This window comes from Papio anubis, chromosome 11 (assembly GCF_008728515.1).
Source record: "Papio anubis isolate 15944 chromosome 11, Panubis1.0, whole genome shotgun sequence".
In the NCBI taxonomy this organism is placed as follows: Eukaryota; Metazoa; Chordata; class Mammalia; order Primates; family Cercopithecidae; genus Papio; species Papio anubis.
Window position 1 is genome coordinate 38980101 of NC_044986.1, and position 18128 is coordinate 38998228.

At 38.3% G+C, this 18128-nt stretch overlaps 1 protein-coding gene across 2 annotated transcripts in view; it reads right to left on the minus strand.

The window, feature by feature from the left end:
• LOC101012978 (cytochrome P450 2C9-like) overlaps positions 1 to 18128 on the minus strand; it is a 104784-nt gene that overhangs the window by 32944 nt on the left and 53712 nt on the right. The window contains exons 1-4 of one of the 2 annotated variants that reach the window (XM_031652616.1): positions 8059 to 8316; positions 5790 to 5952; positions 5467 to 5616; positions 886 to 1046 (exon numbers count right to left, since the gene is read on the minus strand). In XM_031652616.1, the coding sequence (XP_031508476.1) occupies positions 886 to 1046; positions 5467 to 5616; positions 5790 to 5952; positions 8059 to 8226 (642 nt within the window). In that variant the 5' untranslated portion in view covers positions 8227 to 8316. Of the gene's footprint in view, positions 1 to 885; positions 1047 to 5466; positions 5617 to 5789; positions 5953 to 8058; positions 8317 to 18128 lie in introns of those variants that run through there. The other variant, XM_031652617.1, reaches the window with a different exon arrangement.

Here is an 18128-nt window from a genome sequence, read left to right on the forward strand (position 1 = left end):
ACCTTTTACAATTCTTCTCTACAATCTTGAAACGTAAGATGGCATGAATTACCACATTCACGTTTTGTAGACGACAGCATAGGTTAAGAGAGTTTGGACAACCTGATTGATAGTACAAAGCTAGTCCCTACTATATTGATTTCTATCAAGCAGTCTCTGAAATGGAATTAGTATTTTACAAGTAGGAGGGGCTCAAAGATACTTCAAATTCCAACTGTGTACCACAGCAGTTAAATGACTTCTGTAAAATCACACAATTATTATTTAGGCAGAGTATAAAACATGCCAATTCAGCACAGAGTATAAGTGTGATGTCTGTTTATGGTTCATACACCATAAAACCAATAATTTCATCATTCCTAACCCAGCTATCTCATCAGCCAGAATCCCAAACTGAGATATCAAACATCCCTGCCCTATTCATGTTACTCGGTAGCTTCTATGGTCCCAAATATTCTCCCTTCTTGAAGGAGATGTCTTTCAAATTAGGATATTTCTGCCACAAAATATGACAAAGTGTGAATTGAAGAACAAGTCTTGTGAGTAATGGAAGCCTCCAAAGTGCGTGGATGTCCATGGAGTGATATGAGCACGCTTTGGGGCTGTCACCAAAGTGCTTTATAGAAACAGGGCTTTGGAGTTTAGTGGAAGAAACATTGATAAGGGAGCTAATGGGCTTAGAAGTCAGGCCTATATTGGGACATTTATTTCCCATGCATAAAATAAAGGGCTTGGCCATCCTTCCCAGATATTCACCCCATGACTATCTGGGCAACACTGTAGTATTCAAAAATGCACTTCAGAGCTTGATCCATATAGAATTTTGGATTTGTCAGAAAAAAAGAGCATAAGTGGTTTATCAGGAAGTAAAAATCTTGGCCTTACCTGGATCCAGGGGCTGCTCAAAATCTTGGCATTTTCGTTAAACTTTTCCATCAAGTTAAGAAATTGCTGATCTTTATAATCAAAACGTTTATGGAAAATAATGGAGCAGATCACATTGCAGGGAGCACAGCCCAGGATGAAAGTGGGATCACAGGGTGAGGCTAAAGAATTAGAAACAATTTAAAACACTATTAAACTTCAGATATAAAATGCTTTGTATTTGTTAACAGATAATAGTAATTTAGAAATTTTAAGCAATATCTTACCTACGAATTCCCTTAACAGCAAAAAAGAGTTCGGCATGCATAAAATCAACACAGCACTTTTACATTAATCCCGAGTTGACCATTACAACCGAGCTGGTTAAATAACGGTTGTTCAAATGATAAATTTACATTGCCAGCCTATTTGTCTTTTACTTTGGGGGAAAAAAAGACATTTTCTAAAAACCTAATAATTCAGGTTTCAGAGGGAATCACATCAGTCTGCAAAGTCTGTAGACAACAAGGCACTGAGATAGAAAGGGCGAGAATAGTTGAGGATTTTAAAACTTTTTATATATAATGAATAGCTGAAAGACTCATGTGTTGAACCAGTAGAGAGGAACTACAGAGACTGTGGGTGAATTCATGTATTTAAGGAAACAAATGTAAGAAGCAGAATGTGTTTTATAAGAAGGAAAACAAATGTAAATGAATAATATGCCTAACATAGATTAGTTTGTAAAAATTTAAATGAAGACTTTGTTTGTTGTTTGTTTTTGTTTATTATTTGTTTGTTTTGAGATGGAGTTTCACTCTTGTTGCCCAGGCTGCAGTGGAATGGCACGATCTCAGCTCACCACAACCTCTGACTCCTGGGTTCAAGCAATTCTCCACCTCAGCTTCAGAGGTAGCTGGGATTACAGGCATGTGCCACCATGTCCGGCTAATTTTGTATTTTTAGTAGAGACGGGTTCCTCCATGTTGGTCAGGCTGGTCTCGAAATGCCAACCTCAGGTGGTCTGCCCACTTTTGTCTCCCAAAGTGTTGGGATTACAGCCATGAGCCACAGTGCCTGGCCAAAAACTTTTTATTTTAAATATAAATCCCAGGTAAGGCAAATAAGAAAGTGTAAATTGATAAATGGAGTTTTTTTCTTCTGTAGCTTTTTAAAAATGAATTTTCTTATGTAGGAACTAAATGCCCACCATCTGTAGTCATCCTGCAAATTTAACTTACTTAATTTGATATTGATTAGGCCCAGCCTATCATTTAATAGCTAAATAAATTAAATTATAGGTAAGGTTTTCTTGTTTGGTGGAGGATCTCTGAAATAAAGTTGTTATAATCAAGTGATTGATAAAGTTTATATTTTTTAAATTTTCTTTTGTTTTGCTTTAAGTTCTAGGATACATGTGCAGAACGTGCAGGTTTGTTACATAGGTATACATGTGCCATGGTGGTTTGCTGCACCTATGAACCTGTCATCGAGGTTTTAAGCATCTCATGCATTAGGTATTTGTCCTAATGCTCTCCCTTTCTGGCCTCCCATCCCCTGACAGGCCCCAGTGTGTGATGTACCCCTCCCTGTGTCCATGTGTTCTCATTGTTCAGCTCCCATTTATGAGTGTGAACTTGTGGTGTTTGGTTTTCTGTTCCTGTGTTAGTTTGCTGAGGATGATGATTTCCAGCTTCATCCATGTCCCTGCAAAAGACATGAACTCATCCTTTTTTATGGCCACATAGTATTCCATGGTGTATATGTGCCACGTTTTCTTTATCCAGTCCATCATTGATGGGCATTTGGATTAGTTCCAAGTCTTTACTATTGTGAACGGTGCCACAATAAACATACATGTGCATGTGTCATTAGAGTAGAAAGGTTTATAATCCCTTGGGCATATACCCAGTAATGGGAATTCTGAGTCAAATGGAATTTCTAGTTCTAGATCCTTGAGGAATCACCACACTGTCTTCCACAATGATTGAACTAATTTGCATTCCTACCAACAGTGTAAAAGGGTTTGTTTCTCAACATTATCACCAACATCTGTTGTTTCCTGACTTACTAAGGATCACCATTCTAACCTGCATAAGATGGTATCTCATTGTAGTTTTGATTTGCATTCTGTAACGACCAGTGATGATAAGCTTTTTTTCGTACATTTGTTGGCTCCATAAATGTCTTCTTTTGATAACTATCTGTTCATATCCATTGTCCACTTTTTGATGGGGATATTTCTTTTTTTTCTGGTAAGTTTGTTTAAGTTCCTTGTGGATGCTGGATATTAGCCCTTTGTCAGATGGATAGATTGCAAATAATTTCTCCCATTCTGTAGGTTACCTGTTCACTCTGATGATAGTTTCTTTTGCTGTGCAGAAGCTCTTTAATTTAATTAGATGCCATTTGTCAATTTTGGCTTTTTCTGCCATTGCTTTCGGTGTTTTAGTCACAAACTCTTTGCCCCTGCCTATGTTCTGAAAGGTATTTCCTAGGTTTTCTTCTGGGGTTTTTATGGTTTTAGGTTTTATGCTTAAGTTTTTAATCCATCTTGAGTTAATTTTTGTATAAGGTGTAAGGAAGGGGTCCAGCTTCTGTTTTCTGTATAAGGCTAGCCAGTTTTCCCAACACCATTTATTAAATAGGGAATCTTTTCCCCATTGCTTGTTTTTGTCAGGTTTGTCAAAAATCAGATGATTGTGGATGTGTGGTAGTATTTATGAGGCCTCTGTTCTGTTCCATTGGACTACATATCTGTTTTGGTATCAGTACTATGCTGTTTTGGTTCCTGTAGCCTTGTAGTATTGTTTGAAGTCAGGTAGAATGATGCCTCCAGCTTTGTTCTTTTTGCTTACAATTGTCTTAGCTATACAGGCTCTTTTTTGGCTTCATATTAAATTAAAAGTCTTTTCTAGTTCTGTGAAGAAAGTCAGTGATAACTTGATAGGTATATCATTGAATCTATGAATTACTTTGGGCAGTATGGCCATTTTCACAATATTAATTCTTCCTATTCGTGAGCATAGAATTTTTTTCCATTTGCATCATCTCTTTATTTCCTTGAGCCGTGGTTTGTAGTTCTCCTTGAAGAGGTCCTTCACATCCCTTGTAAATTGTATTCCTAGGCATTTCATTCTCTTTGTAGCAATTGTGAATGGGAGTTCACTCATCATTTGGCTCTCTGCTTGTCTATTATTGGTGTGTAGAAATGCTTGTGATTTTTGCACATTGATTTTGTATCCTGAGATTTTGCTGAAGTTGCTTATCAGCTTAAAGAGTTTTGGGGCTGATATGATGGGGTTTCTAAATATACAATCATGTCACCTGCAAACAGAGACAATTTGACTTCTTCTTTTCCCATTTGAATACCCTCTTGCCTGACTGCTCTGTTCAGAACTTCCAATACTATGTTGAATAGGCGTGGTAAGAGAGGGCATCCTTGTCTTGTGCTGGTTTTCAAAGGGAATGCTTCCACTTTTGCCCATTCAAAATGATATTGGCTGTGGGTTTGTCATAAATAGCTCTTATTTTGAGATATTAAACTTTATATTTAAAGAGCTCCCAAATTCACATCTATGGGCCCTACCTAAATAGTGACTTTATTCAATAGCACTCTGAATGGCTGGGCATCGAACAGCTGGAAATCTGTTAGTTTGTTGTGTCATTCACAGATAAATCTGATTTTCAGTCTTTCACTTCATTTGGAAAAGAGAATTTAAAAACAAAGTAATTTGGTATTGAGGCTGACAAACAGATACATTGTAAAACTTCATAGATGAGTAGAGATGGCAGTGGAAAAAATAATTACCATAAATTTCTAAGCCAAAATTTCATAAATATGGTGGGAAAAAGATAAGCATAACTGAAACAGAGCCAAATTATACTTAGGGAAAACAGATTACAGAGTTACTACTAATAATTAAAATCTAGTTAAATAAATCGTTTTGTAAATTGACATTTGTATATTTCACAGAATTATGCTACAGCACATATTTACTGAAAATATATAAATCAAGAGTAACAAGAAATAATTAATACTATTTTTTAAATAATACCATGTTTACAGAGAAATAATAATTGATGAGAACTGCTGTAAGATATGCCTAAGCAAGCATGGGCCTAAAAGAAACTCCAGACAAGTCAGTGAGGCTGACCATACAAATACAGTCCAATTAAATAAAAGCACATGCCATTTGGTTTATGCTCCCTAGGCATGTGATAGGGCCATTCCCACCATGTCCATTCTCTGGTGACTTGTTCTGGAATAGGTAATGGGAGAAACTGCTCTTTAACTCTTTCAAAAAATGAACTCAAAATCTATATTCATGATTTCTTATTTGAAAGCAAAGAAGCAAAATTCAGGAGAACACAGGATTAAATGAGCCTTTTATACCCACAGTGTATGCACAATCATGTCTGTACACACACAGCACAAATATGTGCAAATTCCCTTGGCTCTCAGCCTCAAATCCCGCTTCACATGAGCTAACAACTAGGACTCACAATGAAAGATATGGCCACCCCTGAAATGTTTCCAAGAATGTCAGTAGAGAAAATAGTAGTCCAGTAAGGTCAGTGATACACAGTAGGTTCACCTACCCTTGGTTTTTCTCAACTCCTCCACAAGGCAGCGAGCTTCCTCTTGAACACGATCCTCAATGCTCCTCTTCCCCATGCCAAAATTCCGCAGCGTCATGAGGGAGAAACGCCGTATCTCCTTCCATCTTGTTCCATTGCTGAAAACGATCCCTAACAAGAAGAGAAACAGAAACTAGGAGGGAGATCCCAGGCAAGAAAGAGGGAGCTAACACTGGGCAGCCACGTGGATGGGCCAAGCTCTGCCTGAGAAGCTCTGCAAGTCTCTGTTTTCTTATCCTCCCCGTCCCCAAGATGGACACTGAAACAGACACATGCACACCTACCAAATCTTCTGTTAGCTCTTTCAAACAGTGGGAAATGGCCTCTTCCAGAAAACTCCTCTCCAAGATCAATCAGGGCTTCCTTTACTGCTTCATATCCATGCAGCACCACCATGCGTTCCAGGCCAAAATACAGAGTGAACACAGGGCCATAGACTTTTGAGAGCTAGGAAAGTAGATATAGATAATAGCAAATGCAGCAACTATTTCATCCATTTACTAAGCCTCACTTAGAATGATATTTTCATTGTATTTGTATGCTTTTATTCAGCCACACAGGCTTCAGATATGTCTGAATTTTACATATAAACATGATGATGATTATATTTGCCACTCAGATGATCTGTGATGTTCAAGGCAATAGTCAGACAATTGCTGCACAGATTACAATTAATCCTCACATCAACATATTCAGCAGGTCTATTTACTCTATTTTAAACAAACAGCCATGTGTGGTGGCTCACACCTGTAATTTCAACACTTTGGGAGGCTGAGGCAGGTGGATCACAAGGTCAGGAGTTCAAGACCAGCCTGGCCAATGTGATGAAACCTCTTCTCTACTGAAAATACAAAAATTAGCTGGGTATGGTGGCACATGCCTGTAATGCCAGCTACTTGGGGGCCTGAGGCAGGAGAATTGCTTGAACGGGAACCCGGGAGATGGAGGTTGTAGCGAGCTGAGATCACACCACTGCACTCCAGCCAGAGCTACAGAGCAAGACTCTGTCTCAAAAATAAATAAATAAATAAATAAATAAAAACTGAGCTCAGAGAATGACAAATTCATTTTCAGTGTCCTAAAGCTAATATACAGAAGACCCAAATTTGAAACTCCATTTATTCAAATGCTAATGCTTGATATATTTATCAGCACTCTTGAGACCACCTTAAGACCAATACCCAGCTTCAAGAATTAGCAGTTTCCTGGTTTAATAGTTTTTTATGAATAGCGTGCATCATAGCATTTATACTAAAAATATCTCTCTATGGACTCCACTTAGGACTCCCAAAAGCCCACATAGAGGCACCCATTGCCAGGTCAATAGTCCTCACAGCATTACTCCTAAAATTAGGTGGCTATAGGATTATACGAATCATTTTAATCCCTCACCCCCAACAGAGCTTATAGCTTATTCCTCCCTCATGCTATCCTTATGAGTTATAATCATAACAAGCTCCATTTGTCTGTGCCAAACTGATCTAAAATCACTCATTACTTACTCTTCCATAAGCCACATGGCACTTGTTATCATAGCTTTTCTCATTCAAACCTCCTGAAGTTTCAGCAGTGCAACTGTCCTAATAATTGTCCACAGACTAACCTCATCCCTATTATTCTGTCTTTCAAACTCAAACTACAAATGAGTTCACAGCCAAACCATACTACTAACATGGGACCTTCAAACACTTCTCTCCCTGATAGCCATGTGATGACTCCTAACTAGAGTTGCCAACCATGCCCTGTCTCCTACCATCAATCTAGTAGGAGTAGTCTTCATAACTATAGCCTCATTCTCTTGGTCTAATCATACCATCATGCTCATAAGGTTTAATACACTAATCACAGTCCTTTACTCCCTGTATATGCTAATTATTACACAACAAGGGCTATTCACATATCATATTAACACTGTTAAACCATCTTTCACTCGAGAAAAAACCCTAATACTTATACATCTTCTGACTCTCTTCCTACCATTACTAAACCCTAAGGTCATTTCAGGGTTTATATATTGTAGCTACAGTTTAATTAAACATTAGTTTGTGGATCTAATAATGGAAGCCTGTAACTTCTTATCTACCATTTATCTGCTTTTGCTGGTCCTGAATCCACAGCTATTTCCTTTACAACAGGCATAAATTAATTCTTCAGAGAAGTTCAGTTTTCATGGCTATTCTGAATAAAACACATGGCTAATATAGTAGAGGACTTAATAAAATCTCTAACAACAAACACGTCCCTTACCATTTACCTTCAGCCAAAATTTATAGCAAATGGCTATGAAATGAAGAAGAAACACAGCATTTCAAACTATTGACTTGTTATTTTGAATCTAACATGCAAAGACCTAAATCTTTCTCTACTCACAAAATACATGATCTCATTCCACTATTTCTGATACTGACAGACTGGAAAAGGCAACAAAAGCCTTTCAAAGTATTTTACTTTGCAATGATCTCTTGTAACAATGTACCTCAAGGGATATACTTTATTCAAACAATACAGGTGAATTTACTTACCTTTTGCAAGCCACTGAAGGAGCATACTTACATTGGTTAAGGATTTGCTGACGTCCTTAATACCTATCTTTAGGATATTTCCAATGACTGGGAGAGGAGTGGGGCCAGGAGGGAGTTTTCCTCTCCCAGATCTCTGTCTCCAGAGTGAAAGGAGAAGCAAACAGGAGAGACAGAGCACAAGGACCACAAGAGAATCCATTGAAGCCTTCTCTTCTTGTTAAGACAACCATGAGCTTGCGCTCCAAGCCTTTTATAACACTCCATGCTAATTCAGTGTGTGCCTTTTTGACGTATAAAGTGACCAATCACCTAGGTCCACTACAGGCTCCTTCTGAAAGGACTTTGACCCACTGATAGAGATAAAAATAAAATGTCCTTTGATCTTGTTCTCCTTCATTTCAGTGCCCACTCTGTACATTCCTATTTCATTATACTAGGTTGGAGCCTAGGTATTGGTAATAAAAAACAAATGTTAACCCAGATGGTTCCAATGCACCATCACGATTGAGAGCACTGAAGTAAATAATCTGATGCAAAAACAATTACTCAAAATTCTGAATTCTTAGATTAATAACCAGTTGGGAACTTATGATTTTGAGGGAAAGTAATGTATTCCATGCCTTGTATATTTAAAAAGTATGTCAATGCTATACAAAGATTAGGAGACTTTGTTCTTTAAAATGAAATCCTTTCAAATATTTAATATAGCCTACTAAAAATACAGCAGCTTAAACATGAAATAGCTAGCATAACTTGTACATCTTAAATAACCAAACATATATCAAATAAATTAGTTTAGCAGATATAAACACCTTTACAATTAAACCTGCTAAAAAAAAATATGTGAAGGCAGGAATTGTTACTTTTTATTTTTCAAATGGGAAAAGGGAGACCCTGGGAGAACAGGACATCTGTCAGTGCCACACAGCTCATAGCTGGCAGAACTGGGATCTGAGCTGAGGTCTTCTGATGCCCATCATAGTGTATTATCTCTTACACCAGAGCTGCCTTGAGAACAATTACAGCAAAACAAACTTCTAAATATTAGTTGTTCTGAATATACACCACATTGATTCTGCTCATAAAACAGGCTTCACATTAAATAGAACTCCTTATTTGTCTCTAAGGAACACAGCACCAGAGATGCTCATGAAAAGAAATAAGAGTTCTCCCTTCTCCATCACTGCAGAGGTGAAAAGCTCAGTGTAACTGAGGAAAGAAATTGGTGCTAAGGGTTTGAGAAACTTGGGCTTTTCTATCCCCCAGTCACCTCCAGACCTGGCTGCTTTCTATTGTTTTTGGTCTCTCGTTTTCAGAAATAATGTAATAATGCACAGCAAGCAAAGGAAATTATGGACAGAACCACAGCTGTGGATGCAACAGAGGATGAGAGGTAGGAAAATCACTGAATGGGTCCACAATACAGAACCACCACAATGTATAGACCTTAACAGGAGCTGACATATTGAGTTGAGGGTCTAAATACAACTAGAAAGATACACTTTACTAGATCACTAATGACAATACTTGTGCAAAGCCATTTTCTTTAACTATATCATCATATTTGTGCTAAATTCCCTAGTGGGTTTATTTCCATTTCTTTTATTGAGAAAAATAAAGTTATGTTAAGACACAGCTGCACCATGCTTTACTGGTCATTTTTAACATGGATTCTAACAATTTACAGAGAATTGTTATGCCTCATGTCCCTTTGGAATCTCTCAATTACCTTTGCTTACAATAAAATTGACCCATTTCAGGAATGAGGAAGCTGAGCCTTGAAGATTCAGTACCTTAGCCAGGAACATGGTGTCTACCTTAGCCAGCACCATGTTCCATGTCTTATGGGACTAGAACCCATAAGCCCTGCATCTTGAAGGTTTCATTTCAAGCAAAACTTTGAGTTCAATTGAGTCCACCAATATTTACTGATTGCATACAATGATTCAGTATTTTGTGATTCAGTCTAGTAAATGATTTTCAAAATAAACATTAATTCCATCAATAATTGCAGCCCCAGTTGACTAGATTGAGAGGTCAGAAGAGTTTGGTTTTATAACCTTTAGTTCTTGGGTAAGTCAAAGGCCTTGGAGATCCCTTTATACAGGACAAAGAAAAGCAATAACTTTGTCCTTGACTCATGTAACCCTAAAGTCTAACAGAAATATACCACCTTATTTTGGGTAAAATAAGCTCAATTGCTCTCTTTAGTATAATCATTTCATTCCTTCAGAGCTAGGTGTCCCAGCTCGGCTCCTTCTCTCTCCTACTGAGTTGAGGCTCCTGCCTAGATCTTTCAGTTTATAGAAAGAAAGAATTACAGATAATTTGTAGACAGAAGGGATCTCTGAAATCAACTAAACTTTGCTTTGTTTTTTTTTTTAGAAATGAGCAATTGTTGACTCAGTGAGACAAAGTATCACAATGCGTCAGTATAAGACTTTTTATTTATTTATTTATTTATTTATTTATTTATTTATTTATTGAGACGGAGTCTCGCTCTGTCGCCCCGGCTGGAGTGCAGTGGCACGATCTCTGCTTACTGCAAGCTCCACCTCCCGGGTTCCAATCATTCTCCTGCCTCAGCCTCCCGAGTAGCAGGGACTACAGGCACCCACCACGACGCTGGTCTAATTTTTTTTTATTATTATTATGCTTCATATTCTAGAGTACGTGTGCACAACGTGCAGGTTGGTTACATATATACATGTGTCATGTTGGTGTGCTGCACCCATTAACTCGTCAATTACATTAGATATATCTCCTAATGCTATCCCTCCCCCCTCCCCCAACCCCACAACAGGCCCCAGTGTGTGATGTTCCACTTTCTGTGTTGAAGTGTTCTCATTGTTCAATTCCCACCTTTGAGTGAGAACGTGCAGTGTTTGATTTTCTGTTCTTGCCATAGTTTCCTATGAATGATGGTTTCCAGCTGAATCCATGTCCCTACAAAGGACATGAACTCATCCTTTTTTATGGCTGCATAGTATTACATGGTGTATAGGTGCCACATTTTCTTAATCCAGTCTGTCACTGATGGACTTTTGGGTTGGTTCCAAGTCTTTGCTATTGTGAATAGTGCCGCAATAAACATACGTGTACATGTGTCTTTATAGCAGCATGATTTATAGTCCTTTGGGTATATACCCAGTAATGGGATGACTGGGTCAAATGGTATTTCTAGTTCTAGATCCTTGAGGAATTGCCACACTGTCTTCCACAATGTTTGAACTAGTTTACAGTCCCCCAACAGTGTAAAAGTGTTCCTGTTTCTCCAGATCCTCTCCAGCACGTGTTGTTTCCTGACTTTTTAATGATCACCATTCTAACTGGTGTGAGATGGTATCTCATTGTGGATTTGATTTGCATTTCTCTGATGGCTAGTGATGATGAGCATTTTTTCGTGTGTCTGTTGGCTACATAAATGTCTTCTTTTGAGAAATGTCTGTTCATATCCTTTGCCTACTTTTTGATGGGGTTGTTTGTTTTTTTCTTGTAAATTTGTTTGAGTTCTTTGTAGGTTCTGAATATTAGCCCTTTGTCAGATGAGTAGATTGCAAACATTCTCCCATTCTGTAGGTTGCCTGTTCACTCTGATGGTAGTTTCTTTTGCTGTGCAGAAGCTCTTTAGTTTAATTAGATCCCATTTGTCAATTTTAGCTTTTGTTGCCGTTGCTTTTGATGTTTTAGACGTAAAGTCCTTGCCCATGCCTATGTCCTGAATGCTATTGCCTAGGTTTTCTTCAAGGGTTTTTATGGTTTTAGGTCTAACATTTAAGTCTCTAATCCATCTTGAATTAATTTTTGTATAAGGTGTAAGGAAGGGATCCAGTTTCAGCTTTCTACTTATGGCTAGCCAGTTTTCCCAGCACCATTTATTAAAGAGGGAATCCTTTCCCTGTTTCTTGTTTTTGTCAGGTTTGTCAAAGATCAGATAGTTGTAAATGTGTGGTGTTATTTCTGAAGGCTCTGTTCTGTTCCACTGGTCTGTATCTCTGTTTTGGTACCAGTACCATGCCGTTTTGGTTACTGTAGCCTTATAGTATAGTTTGAATTCAGGTTGTGTGATGCCTCCAGCTTTGTTCTTTTGGTTTAGGATTGTCTTGGCAATGCAGGCTCTTTTTTGGTTCCACATGAACTATTAGGACTTATTGTTTGAGAAATTAAGTTTTCTCTCTCAAAGAATAAAGATTTTCAACCTTTTTTTCCTCAAATGCCGAGACCAGCTGAGTCGAGGAGACCCTAAACCAGCAGCACTAGAGGAATTAAATACACACACACAGAAATATAGAGGTGTGAAGTGGGAAATCAGGGGTCTCACAGCCTTCAGAGCTGAGATCCCCTAACAGAGATTTACCCACGAATTTATTAACAGCAAACTAGTCATTAACATTGTTTCTATAGATATTAAATTAATTAAAATATCCCTTATGGGAATGAAGGTATTGGCCAAATTAAAGGAATAGGTTGGGCTAGTTAACTGCAGCAGGAGCATGTCCTTAAGGTACAGATTGTTCACGCTATTGTTTGTGGCTTAAGAATGCCTTTAAGCAGTTTTGCACACTGAATGGGCCAGGTGTTCCTTGCCCTCATTCCAGTAAACCCACAATCTTCCAGTGTGGGCATTAGGGCCATGATGAACGTGTTACAGTGCTGCAGAGATTTTGTTTGTGGCCAGTTTTGGGGCTAGTTTATTGCCAGATTTTGGGAGCTTGCTCCAAACATGTCCCCTTTCTTTGATTTGCAAATCAATAAAAGCAAAGATAGTTTTGTCACAGTGAGCTACTTCTCACAGGAGTCAGGATCTGCATTTGCAGACTATACAAAGACAAACAACATAGATTAAAAGCACAATCATCATTGAAATCACAGAGCTTCCCAGTGTTTTTATTCATTTTAATGGGTTACTAGCTGCTAATTTGACTGCAGCTCCTTTAAGCACTCCAGTTCCTGGCATTAAGGTCAGGTGTGCCTGGGATGCTTTCAATATTTGTTCTTGTAATTTTGCTATATCCAAAAACAAGCTTGTAGAGTGTCCTTCTGGATGTTTTTTTATGCTTTCCCACATTTTGATCTTATTAAGAGCATTTAATAGTTTCTACAAATCCTTATGTTAAGCTCCTAGAGCAGGCCATATCTTTTGAGGTTGAGGTGCCACAATACCACCATGGTTCCAGATAATAGGAACTTTTGCTGTACTTCTTATCATTTCTACCATCTGACCATTTTGTTCAGATCATCTGAACATAGTATGGCCATGGCACACAGACTGAGAGGTGCAATTCAAGCTAAACATCCCCTTAGAGGACCAATCAGTAATGACTCCATAGGAATCGTTGTGCAGCACCGCTGCCTGTTCTGCAATGCAATCTTGCTAAACAAGTATGTTTGTTACTTCTGGCCAGATTCTACTTTGTTTACAAATAGGATTTTGAAGGCGGTATGCCTCAATTATAGGAGCAGATTTATTATGGTAAATACTGAGATCAGAAAGCATGTGTAACTGTGTCAGAGCAATTGCATCCAGGCATTATTGCCAGCCAAGATTGATAAAAATGCCCAATAAGTATAACTGTTCTCTGTGTCAGCCCTTATTGAAGGAATACTCGTGGCAGTGTTGATAACCACTATCATAGCTACCATTAAATTATTCATTCTCACTGGTTGTCCCACTTTTCTCAGGTTTTCTTCTGCCATCTGTGACAGCTTCTTGATCTTTCCCCAGGTGGGTGGCTGTGTTCGATGGGCATTGATCGTGACAGTTGGGGTCCTCCTCAGCATCAGTCTCAACATGTTGCAGCTGCAACTGGTGGGTCCTCAGCATCCTCCTGGAGTCTCTTCCTTGGCATCTGGCTCATGACAAGGTTTCAGGTGTCTTGTTGGTATCCAAATTGGCTGTTGATTTTGTCCTTGAGAAACATAAGCATAACCTCTACCCCAAGTTATTATTTTACCTATTTCCCAACTTTTTGTTATTGGATCTCTCCACCAAATCAGTTGTTTTGTTTCTGTCTTTGTAGCTGGTTTCTGTGGATGCTGTTCAGCTGCTGATAACATCAGGCTCAAAAAATTTAAAGTTAATAATGCTAGCTTCAGTTGCATCTGTGGGGTTCCATATTCTCTGTCTCCCACTTTCTGCTTTTACAACTGCTGTTTTAGGGAGAGATTCATTCTTTCCACTATGGCTTGTCCTTGAGAATTGTATGGGATACCAGTAATGCGTTTAATGTTCCACATAAAGAAAAATGAAGCTAGAGTTTAGCTAGTATAACCTAAGCATTATCTGTTTTAATAGTAGCTGGAATGCCCGTCACTGCAAAACACTGCAAAAGATGACATTTAACACAGGCAGAAGTCTCTCTTGTTTGACAGGTAGCCAAGAAAAAGTGAAAAAAGATGTCCACACATACATGTATGTAATCTAGTCTCCCAAATGAGAGAACATGTGTGACATCCATTTGCAAAGAGAGTTAGGTTCCAGTCCTCAAGGATTAACTCCTGTAAAAGATGAGGAATGTACCATTTGGCAAGTTGGGCATCGCTGGATAATAGCTTTAGTTTCTTTCCAGGTAATGCTGTATCTGTGTTTGACACCAAAGGCATTAACATGGGTTAAATTGTGAAAATATCCAGCATTAGATATTGCATTAGGAACTAGGCGATCAGCCATTTGATTCCCTTCAGTCAAAGGTCCTAGAAGAGGTGTATGAGCCCTAATGTGAGTGATGTAAAAAGGATGCATTCTACTCCTAACTGCTATTTGCAATTGGGTAAATAAAGTCATCAGTTGTTCATCTGTATGAAATCATAACTGAGCATTTTCAATTAACTGTGTGGAATGAACCACGTATGAAGAATCAGAAATCACATTAATAGGCATATCAAAAGCAGTCAATACCTCAATTACTGCTACAAGCTCTGCTTTTTGAAGTATACGGCGTCTAGAAAATTGTACTTGTTGAGCCGAAATTAAAAGCTTTACCATTACTAGACCCATCTGTAAAAACATTCTCAGCACCTTCAATTGGTTTAAATTTAGTTATTTTGGGGAGAATCCAATTAGTTAATTTCAAAAACTGAAATAACTTCATTTTAGGAAAATGATTATTGAGAATACCCCAAAGTCAGCTAAATGGGTTTGCCAAGTAAGACTTTTTAGAAAAGCTTGCTGTATTTGTGCCTTCATGAGAGGGATAATAATTTTTCCAGGATCATATCCATGTAATTTAACAATCCAAATTCTCCCAATCCCTATAATAGTAGCGATTTGAACTAAATAAGTAGTTAGAGTCCATGAATTAGTATGTGGAAGAAAAAGCCACTCTACTAAGTCCTGTTCTTGGACAATAACACCAGTAGGTGAATGCTGAGTTGAAAAAATTAGCAAATCTAGAGTCTTCTCTGGATCTATTCTATTTATTTGAGCTTTATGGACTTGCTTCTCAGTCAGTTGTAACTCTGCCTCAGCCTCCTTTGTTAATTGCTGAGAGCTAGTGAGACTAAGATTTCCTCTAAGGACAGAAAACAGATTACTCATGGCATAGGTAGGAAAGCCTACAGCAGGTCGTATCCAATTAATGTCCCCTAGTAATTTTTGAAAGTCATTTAATGTTTTTAATTGATCCCTAGGTATGGTTACTTTCTGTGGCACAATGGTAGTGTCATTTACTAAGGTCCCCAGGTAGGAGTAAGGAGTAGTAGTCTGAATTTTGTCAGGAGCTATAATTAAACCAGCATGAGAAATTGAATGTTGCAAGTGACCATAACACTGGAGTAATATTTCTCAAGTGGGGGTAGCACAAAGTATATCATCCATATAGTGAATAATGTAACACCGTGAAAATTTTTTACGAGTAGGTTTAATCACTTGGCCCACATACTTCTGGCAAATTGTTGGACTGTTTAACATGCCCTGTGGCAGCACTTTCCAATAATAACTCCTGGCAGGCTACAGGTTGTTTACTGCAGGAATTGTAAACGGAAACATTCACAGTTTTGCTCAGCTAAGGGGATAGTAAAAAAACAGTCTTTTAAATCTATGACTATTAAAGACCAATTTTTTGGAATTATAGCAGGAGAAGGCAATACTGGCTGTAAAGCTCACATAGGTTGTATAACTGAATTGATGGCTCTTAGTCAGTTAACATTCTCCATTTACCTGATTTTTTTCTTAATTATGAAAACTGGAGAATTCCAAGGGGAAAATATTGGAGCTATGTTACCATTTTCTAATTGTTCAGCAACTAATTTCTCTAAAGCCTCCAGTTTCTCTTTACTTAGCAGCCATCGTTCTACCCAAATTACCTTATCTGTTAACCATTTTAAAGGTATAGGTTCTGGAGGCTTCACAATGGCTGCCATCAAAAATGATATCCTAATCTTTGGCAGGAACTTTTTAAACTTTGCAAATTTTTTTCTAGTCCCATACCAGGGACATACCCCTTTTCATGCATTATATGTTGACTTTGAGGGCTATATAATTGTTCTGGAATTAGAACTTGTGCTCCCCATTGTTGTAATAAATCTCTTCCCCATAAATTTATAGGTACAGAAGTTATAATTGGTTGAATAGTCCCAGGTTGTCCATTGGGCCCTTCACAATGCAAAATATAACTACTTTGATATATTTCAGGGGCTTTACCAACTCCAGCAATGTCAAATTGAGTGGGTTGAATTGGCCCCGTGGACAGCCAGTGCTGTAGAGAAATGACTGAAATGTCAGTTCCTGTATCTACCAAACCTTTAAATTTCTTTCCTTGAATAGTTATTTCATAGGTAGGACATTTATCAGTAGTTTTATTTACTCAATAAGTTGCTTTGCCTTGTTTATTTGTGCTTCCAAATCCTTCCATTCATTTAACTTCACTTTTTCCCATTCCTACATACAGCACAATCAGGAGCTGTGCTATGCACTTTCCTGGCTCTGCTTTCCAGGGAACAGAAGTAGATATAAAAATTTGAATTTCCCCATTGTAATCTGAATCAATGACTCCTGTATCTATTTGTAAGCCTTTCAAACTTAAACTAGACCTTCCTAAAAGTAATCCTATTGTCCCTGCTGGCAAGGGTACACAGACTCCTGTTGGGACCTTTTGTGGGGGTTCCCTATACAGAAGGCTCACAGCTTTTGTGCAGCATAAATCTACTGTGGTACTACCGCCTGTGGTGGGGGACATATATTGTACAGGGGTGAGGGAATGGCCTGAACTGGAAATGTCCCAGTTTAGAATGGGGACTTAGATGGGCCCCTCATGGCATTTTCTGAAATTGGGTTCCCATCTTTATCAAACTTAAAGTGACACTGACTAGCCAAATGTTTTCCTTTTTTACATTGTGGACATATTTCAGGCTCAATGGTTTTCTTTTTTCCCCTATCTGGTGGCCTGACTCGCTGATTTTTTCCACATTCTTTTTTAGTATGACCATGCTTCCTACAGTTAAAACAAGCTCCAGGAATTGGAGTATTTCCTTCATCCACTCTCAGTACTGTCATTACCTGTGCCAACACAGTAGCTTTATGCAGATTACCTCCGATACCATCACAGGCCTTGATATAATCAACTAAATGTACTTTCCATCTGATAGGTTGCAGAGCAGCCTGGCAAATGGGATTAGCATTGCCAAAAGCTAATAACTGCAACATTATATCCTGAGCAGCTGAATCTGCAATCATCTTTTTAAGAGACTCCTGTAACCAAGCTATAAAATCAACATATGATTTTCTTGGTCCCTGATTTATAGCAATAATGGAAGTGTATTGTTCTCCACATGAAGTGATTTTTTCCCAAGCTGTAATGAACACTCATCTAAGCTGTTCTATGGCATCATCCTGCATGACCACTGGTGCATCTAAACCATCCCAGCCACCAACCCCCAAAAGTTGGTCTGCATTTATATTAATTTGAGGTTGTGCCTGGGTGTTACAAGCAGCCTGAATGGATGCTTCCTCTGCCCACCAAGTTTTAAACTGTAAGAACCGAGCAGGAGTTAGACACACTCAAGTAAGAGCATCCCAGTCAGTAGGTATCATCCAACTGGAAACAGTAACATTCTTTAATAGTTCCATTACAAAAGGAGAACCTGGTCCATTTGGATTTATAG